We start from the raw sequence: 7,510 nt of genomic DNA, 5'->3' as shown, positions 1-7,510 counted from the left end.
CCCCCCCCATCACAATTACCAGAATATTCTTCATGGTATAAAACACGATTTAAAAAAATGCTGTAGATTTAGAAATTAGAATTACCACTATTTGTTTTTTGAACATGACAACTTTTCAGAAAATTTATTTCTGGCTTTGGGTATTGGCTGACAATAGTTAAACTTTGGGAAGACCTTCCCCCCCCTCTAATTCCTTCCCACATGTTGCACCATTGCAGGCATAACATGAAAATATATTTAAGTCCTCCCTCCCCAATCTACTAACAATTTCGGCAAATACATTTTTAGAGCCAAAAATCATTTTAAATTTGCCCTCTTCATGATGAGCATGCTTAAAAACCTGTGGGTGGGACTTTGCTAGAGGGGAAAAAAATATATCAACTGTAGAAAGTTACACAAACTACCCAAATTTTCAGATCCTTGTTTATTTTGTATTTTTTCTTCTGCTATTCCTGGGAGAGGACACACAACTACACAAGGCACTGATCACTACAAGTTTTGCTCAGCTTCTCTTCAGCCCCACCTTCAGTAGGCTTTGTCCACTTATTTCAGGCCTCTCCTTAGCCTTGAGTACTAGGAACTTTGAAATGAGGAAATGAGGTTCTGAATGAATGCTGAATTCAGTATTGCAGTGTTAGAATTATCACGGCTCTTATTTCAGCGACCATATACCATCTGGATGGCCCAGCTTCATGAGATCTCAGTAGCTAAGCAGGGTCGGCTCTGGTTAATAACTGGATTGGGAGACCACCGAGGAAGACCAGGACTGTGATACGGTGGCAACCCACCTCTGCTGGTCTCTTATCTTGAAAATCTGCAGGGCTGCCATAACTCAGCTTCGACTGCACTTTTCACCACATACCGTCTAACAGGATAAGATCCCCTGAAGTGGTCACTGTGGCTTGCCACTCCGTGATATTTTCTCCGCAACCTTACCGGCACATCCTGTGCTCTCCTGCATATGAAGCCGGCGATGTTTGGCAAAGTTGGAAGAGTTATTAAAGCGCCGACAGCACACGGTGCATTCAAAGGGCTTTTCCCCAGTATGAAGCCTGCGGTGAGTCGCCAGGGCTGAGCTCTGTGTGAACCGCTTACCGCAGACGGAGCAGCCAAAGGGCCTTTCGCCTGTATGGACTCGCAGATGCTCCTTCAGATCCGTAGCACGCCGGAACTGCTTGGGACACGCAAAGCACAGGAAAGGCTTGGAATCGACGGCTGACTGGGAATGCTGAGCATAAGGCTCAGGATCTTGGAAAGGAAAGCAGGTGGGGCTCTCTCCTTCCCAGGGCTGAACGGTGCTGCTGACTTGGTCTTGCAGGGAGTGGTGCTGGGGGGACACTGAGAGGTCATAAGGCGGAGGGCATGCATCGGAGATGCCTGGCTCCCAGGAGGGTGAACAGGGATGCCTGTCAAAGGGACAGCATTCATCAAGTTCATCTCTCCCCTTCACTATCTCCATATCGGGGTCTTCCCAGACCATGATATCCCCCCTTTCAGGACCAGTTCGGACAAACATTTTAGGCACTAGAGAGTTCATGTTTCCAGGAGTGCACGCTTGAAAGTTCACCTGCTGCTTCTTGCTGATGCCACCATCCTGTCTCAGCTCTCTAAAATGGCCGGTGCCATTTTCAGTCATGCTCTGGCTGACATTTTGTCTCAGCTTTGTCGTGGTGTCATGGCGGATTTGCCTTAGCCCACTGTTAGGACTTCCCCCAGGGTCATTCTGTTTCGTGTCTGCAACAGAGTCCTTTCCACTGGTGTGCTTCAGCCCTCTGAGGTAGCCTCCGTTAGGCCTCCTGTCTAAGTCATAGCCCCTGACACTGCCATTTTGGCTCAGTCTATGAATATGGTCCCTGTTGCCACCCACTGATAAGAGGCCTTTCCCACAGCTGACGGCATCTAACTGTAACCTACCACTATGGCTGGCCACATGTTTCTGGTCTCCCTGAGTGTGGCTTTCCTCTGCTTTCCTTGACTTCAGACTTTTAATGTGGTTTTCCTCACTACCGTACTTCAGAAGTCTGAAGCTGTGGCCATTTTGAGTTTCCCCTTGTTCAAGGCTGCAATTTCCATTTCCCCCCTGTTCACCAACATGTCCTTTGCCATCACCTGTCTTAACTTGGCCACTTCTAGGTCTCATTTCAAGGTCAGGGCCACAGTAAGTGGCACCTTGCCTAACTTTCGTTCTCTTGAAATGGCCTACCTTATTACCAAGTTGCCTTAGACCATGGTTGCCACCATCTTGGCCTAGAAGCCCATTCACATGAGGGCCATTTTGTCTCTCAACAATGTCATGGCCCCTGTTGCCACCTTCCCTCAGTTCCTTGATGCTTTGGTGGCCATTTTGCCTCAGTATCTTGCCCTGCCACTGGTTTCTGCCATCTTGCCTATCCGTGGCTTGACGCTGCTTCTTCCCAGGAAGGATGGGACAGTCCTTCCCACCCTTCCCCTTGGCACCATATTCACACGGTTGATCATGGATACGTTGGTGCTTGCGAAAATTGGAGCCGTTGTTGAAAGACTTTAAGCAGACAGCACAGTGAAAAGGCCGCTCACCAGTATGGATGCGCATGTGGCCAGAAAGCACTGAGCTCTGAGTAAAGCGCTTGCCACAGATACCGCAGCCGTAGGGCCTTTCTCCCGTATGCACCCGCTCATGGTCGCGCCGGTCTGAGGCCCTCTTGAAGCGCTTGGGGCAGAAAGAGCAACCGAAAGGTCTGTCAGCAGGGAAGGCCTGGGCCTCTTGGCTGTCAGGCAACCAGTTCCTGGGCTCCAAGACAATGCTTTTGCAGGCCTGGCATTGTGGAATCTGCCCTGGGGATCCAGCAAGGTCTGGTAGCTCCTCCTGGCACAGGCAGCAGGTCGGGAGAGTTACTGATCCAGTTTCTTCCTTTACTGTAATCAGCTCTGTTTCCATCAGTTAGTCCAAAGCATCACAGTGCCAGCTTCTCAGCATCTGCCCTTAGGAAAAGAAAAGAAAAAAACAGAAAATGAGAAAGGAGATCATGGGAATACTAGGAAAGGAGGGGAGGAAAGGTAAAATGGAATAAAATGCAGCCTTGGCTTAAAACATCACTTTGGTGCACGATTCTGACACAAATTTGATGCCACATACACCCACCCCACCCCCCATGCATATACCTCCTTCTGGGAAAATTCAATTTCCAGCTTCTCTGTCATAACCAGCTTCTCTCTAGAAGCCTTGGGTGTGCTAGACCCCAGTCCTGCAATCACCCAGTCTCCAATTTCTCTTTTAGAAATCCATTTGTTCTTCTGTCTACTCAAGGTCCTTGGGGAATTCTGGCTCTAAGCTCACTACTTTCCCCCCCACACACACACACCCCACACTCACTTTGTTCCCAAAAGGACTGGGGCACTTCAGCTCCAAAGCGACTCCCCTTCGTTAGGCTCTGCTTATTCCTTGTACAATGGAACCTCCATGTACAGGAGCAGTATACCTCTAAATGCAACACACTGGGTAAATGACAAAGAGGGAAAGGCCATTTTCTTCACGCCCTCCTCGTGAGCACCCAGAGGTATCTGGCTAGGCGCTGCAGGAAAGAGAAGGTCGAGGTGGGCCTTGAGTCTGCCGTCCCCACAATGCAATTCAACCGCCCGACCTAACCCCTCCTCGAACTTACTAGGCCCCACTCCATGTGCGGAGGAGCCAGTCTCCCAACCCAGTGGAGGGGTGTTCCATCATCCCATCCTGTCCAAGAGTGCTCATTTCCTTATCAGGAAACCCAGGCGTCCCCCATCCCTTCACCCAGGGCCGGATTTAGACTTGCTGAGGCCCTAAGCTATACAAAACCCAGAGGCCCCCTACTGTTTTAAATTACATCAGCTGGTCTCAGAAAAATTTTAAATATATACGCCTTTTTTAATATTTGAAATCATTTTTATATTGTGTTTTTATTTGAGGCCCCAGCAGATTGCGAAGCCCTAAGCTGTAGCTTATTTAGTTTATGCGTAAATCCGGCACTGCCTTCACCCTACTCTTCCCCCGGGAAGGCCCGGCGTCCTTTAAAACCCACCCAGCCCCCTCCAAGAGCCCCCTGGCATCCTGCCCCCCCCAACCCTTTCTGGAGAAGCCAACCGGGATGGCTACAGGCTTCGCAGAGACCCTTAGGCGCCGTCCCCGAGCCGGTTTTTTTTTCCCGGCACTGGGCACGCCGCAGGCGCGGGGGCTGAAGCCCTGCCGGGCAGGTGGGATCGGCACGCAAGGCATCCACGGAGCACGACCCTACTACGGTGAGTTCTCCCCGCTTCTCCCACCACCCCACACCCCCCGGGATTTACTTCTGCCTCTTTGTTTCCCACCACCTGCACGCGAGCCCCTCTGCTCTTCCCGAGAATCGCACCCAGATCTCTCCGGCCAAGCGACTCCCTTCCCTTCCTTTTCTCCAGGCGGACTCTCACCTGCACCGCCCGCCTCGTCCAGTGTGGTTCCGGGGAGATTTTTTTTGAAAAAGTCCCTTCCCAACTTTCAGCTGCCTTCGCAGGGAAGCAGCAGCAGTAGGGGGGGAAACTCCCCTCCCCCTCCTCTTCCCTGCCCATCCTCTTCCTTAGCCTTGACCTCCCCTTTAAATGGAGCCCAAAAGGAAATTAAAGGGAACTGGGAAATTGTTGCCTTCCCCTCTTTTTTTGTCCGCCGTCAAAAAGTCTAGCTAACAGCGAGTCTCCCCCCCCCCTTATTTATTTAAAGAGAAAGAGTCACTATTGATGCGAAGTCAGGGGGGTCGAATTAGGCATCTCTTGCCACAGATGTGGCTCTTATAGTTCAGTTCAATTCACTTCGAATGTCAACATTAGCGAAGATCTAAATTCCACTAGACCCGCTCCATTTCCCAGTTCAGGGGCAAAGGTTGTAGGTAACCTTGTTGGTCCATGGGGGTGGGGGTGGGGGGTGGAATCCGGTTGTGTAATAATACCAATATTAATACAACCAATAAACAGCTCTGAAAATGGCCCAGGTTAGCATGACCTCGTCAGATCTCAAAAGCTTAAGCAGGGTCTGCCCTGTTTATCAATGTTCCCTCTAAGCTGTGGAATCTTGTGAGCAAAAATTCTGCTTTGTGAGCTACTGGCATTAAAGTTGTGAGCGAGCGATTTGGCGATGGCATAAATCAGTCTGCTTTGGAGCCATCCTTCCTGAGCTGAGACAAAAATGTGTGAGCCGGAGGCTAAAAAAACTGTGAGCTAGCTCACACTAACTCAGCTTAGAGGGAACACTGCTGTTTATTATGCAGGTGGGAGACCACCAAGGAATACCAGGGTTGCCATGCAGGGTTGCCATGCCTCTGTTGCCTGGAAAACCCTACGGGGTCACGATAAGTTGGCTGCGACTTGACAGCACTTTCCACCACCAATAAATATCACACAACTGCATGTTTCAAGTTTTCAAGAACTCTTCATCAGGCAGGGATGTTCAGTCTTTTAAAGAAATTAAAAGGGAAGTTTTCCCTGTGCCCCGAAACATCTTTTCTCACCCCACCCCCCAATTTGTGTTTTTACTGAACATCCAACCTGATGAAGAGTTCCAGGAAATGTTGTAACATTTTGGTTGGTCCTTATTAGGCATGACTCTGATCAGTTCAGGGGAAGGTCATCCAGGTGACCACTTGTGACGGTCCTTATCAGAGTTACTCCAGCCTAAACCCATGTGTTTAAACCAAAGTACTTCTGCATAGCATTGGACTGAAAACTTGTTAATCCAGGCAATCTACTCAACTATCTACTCCACAGGTAAAAGGAAAAAAAGAGCTCATTCATCTTCTGTTGTAAAGCCGATAATACCTTACTGCAACACTATTCAACACTGGTGCATAATTCCGTTTCTGGAAAAATAATTTTTATTTGGTTATTATTTGTATGGCACAAATAAATACAGATTTACAGTGATAGATCTTGCATGCAAATCAGGTGTCTAGTTGAACAAATTGAGGGCTTAAAGATTCTACTCGCTTGGAGGCACTATACGCTCTAGGGTTGGTCCTAAGCAGGGCTCTTTTTGTAGAAAAAGCCCAGCAGGAACTCATTAGCATTAGCATAATAGGCCACACTCAACAGTAGAAACTCATTAGCATATTAGGCCACACCCCTGACAGCACAGCTCATTAGCACATTAGGCCACACCCACATGTTACCAGAAGTATGGTTATCCAGCCACACCCACCTTTTGCTTCTTATTCTGTTTACCTTGTTTGTTGTCAAAACCCGGGGCCTTTTTTTGCAGCAGGAACTCCTTTGCATGTTAGGCCACACACCTCTAATGTAGCCAATCCTAATGAGTTCCTGCTGTTGGGTATGGCCTGTTATGCTAATGAGTTCCTGCTGGGCATGGCCAACTCGGGAGCCAGCTGGAACTCCGTTCCTGTGCGTTCCTGCCCAAAAATAGCCCTGGCTAAGGGTTACAGATCTCAGTTCCATCAAGCGGAAACACTTGTTAACCACTTACTGCTTGTAGCTTGCTGGCAAAAAACATACTGTTTAGGATGTAAATATGGCTTGACTGCCCCCCCCCCAATGGAAAGCCGTTGAAACTGGAAGCAGTTTGTCACAATCACATTGAACACTTCATTTACATGCAGCATTGTTCTTCCTTTTCCTTGAGTGGGAAGAATAAAGCTGCAAACAAATCAAGTGGTTCCAAAATGTGAGTTAGAAAACAGGTATTTATTTATTTATGGTATTCATAGCCTAGCTTTCTCAGGAGCATGTGAGTATCTGTACCAAAGCTAGTTTTAAAAAATGCTGTTTTGCAGGAGTCCCAGCCCAGAAGAGAAACTACTGAGAATTCCCTGCACTCACAACAGCACCTTGGTGTGAGCCTGCTGAGTTCCAGGTGTAGCTTACTTACCTAACTGTGGACCTCAGCAATCTAGAACTGTAGCTCCATGATTCTATTGTGTTGTATCCAGAGATTCCATTCCACGAATGGTGGAGCCCTCCTCTGGTGCAAGGTGATGATTTCCTCTGGAGAGGAACATGCCTCTGTCAGTCGAATGGAATATTAGCTTCCAGCCCCCAACTGTGGAGGATCAGGGACAGGTTATCAGGGACAGTACAGTGGGAGGCTATTGTTATCCCTTTGTGTGCTGTATGGGACAGCTTTTTATTTTTTTTAGGGAAGGAGAAGTTGGAACACTGGAATATATTTCTCGCGGCATACCTTCCCCATCCCTAATTTTATACATACACAATTCCAGGATACTGTATAGTGTTATAGGCTCTGCCTTCTATCTTTGCCATTTAAGGGGGGGGGAGGAAGTGATTGATTAGGATCAAAGGATGTGCTTTTCCTTCAGCCCTAAGGAGGGTTAACATAACAAAGGCCCATCCAGTCCAACACTCTGTGTCACACAGTGGCCAGAAATACCAGTGCCATTAGGAGGTCCACCAGTGGGGGCAGGACATTAGAAGCCCTCCCACTGTTGACCCCCCCCCAAGCACCAAGAAGACAGAGCATCACTTGCCCCAGAGCCCCTACCTATACCTTGTGGCTAATAGC

General features: G+C 48.5%; 1 protein-coding gene across 2 annotated transcripts; it reads right to left on the bottom strand.

The window, feature by feature from the left end:
• Nucleotides 1–256: 256 nt before the first annotated feature.
• Nucleotides 257–4,526, bottom strand: ZNF784 (zinc finger protein 784). Of its 2 annotated transcripts, none has more exons than XM_015412066.1 (2): nt 4,420–4,526; nt 257–2,961 (listed from the first exon to the last, which is right to left on the bottom strand). In XM_015412066.1, the coding sequence occupies exon 2, from the start codon at nt 2,915–2,917 to the stop codon at nt 893–895; it is 2,025 nt and encodes a 674-aa protein (XP_015267552.1). In that variant the 5' UTR covers nt 2,918–2,961; nt 4,420–4,526; the 3' UTR covers nt 257–892. The 2 variants fall into 2 exon arrangements, with proteins under 2 accessions (XP_015267552.1, XP_015267553.1); XM_015412067.1 differs by having other exon boundaries at nt 257–2,956.
• Nucleotides 4,527–7,510: the final 2,984 nt, after the last annotated feature.

This window comes from Gekko japonicus, unplaced genomic scaffold (assembly GCF_001447785.1).
Source record: "Gekko japonicus isolate JY-2015 unplaced genomic scaffold, Gekko_japonicus_V1.1 scaffold1400, whole genome shotgun sequence".
NCBI lineage: Eukaryota > Metazoa > Chordata > Lepidosauria > Squamata > Gekkonidae > Gekko > Gekko japonicus.
The sequence above is the reverse complement of the archived record's forward strand: the minus strand, read 5'-3'. Positions and strand labels throughout refer to the sequence as shown.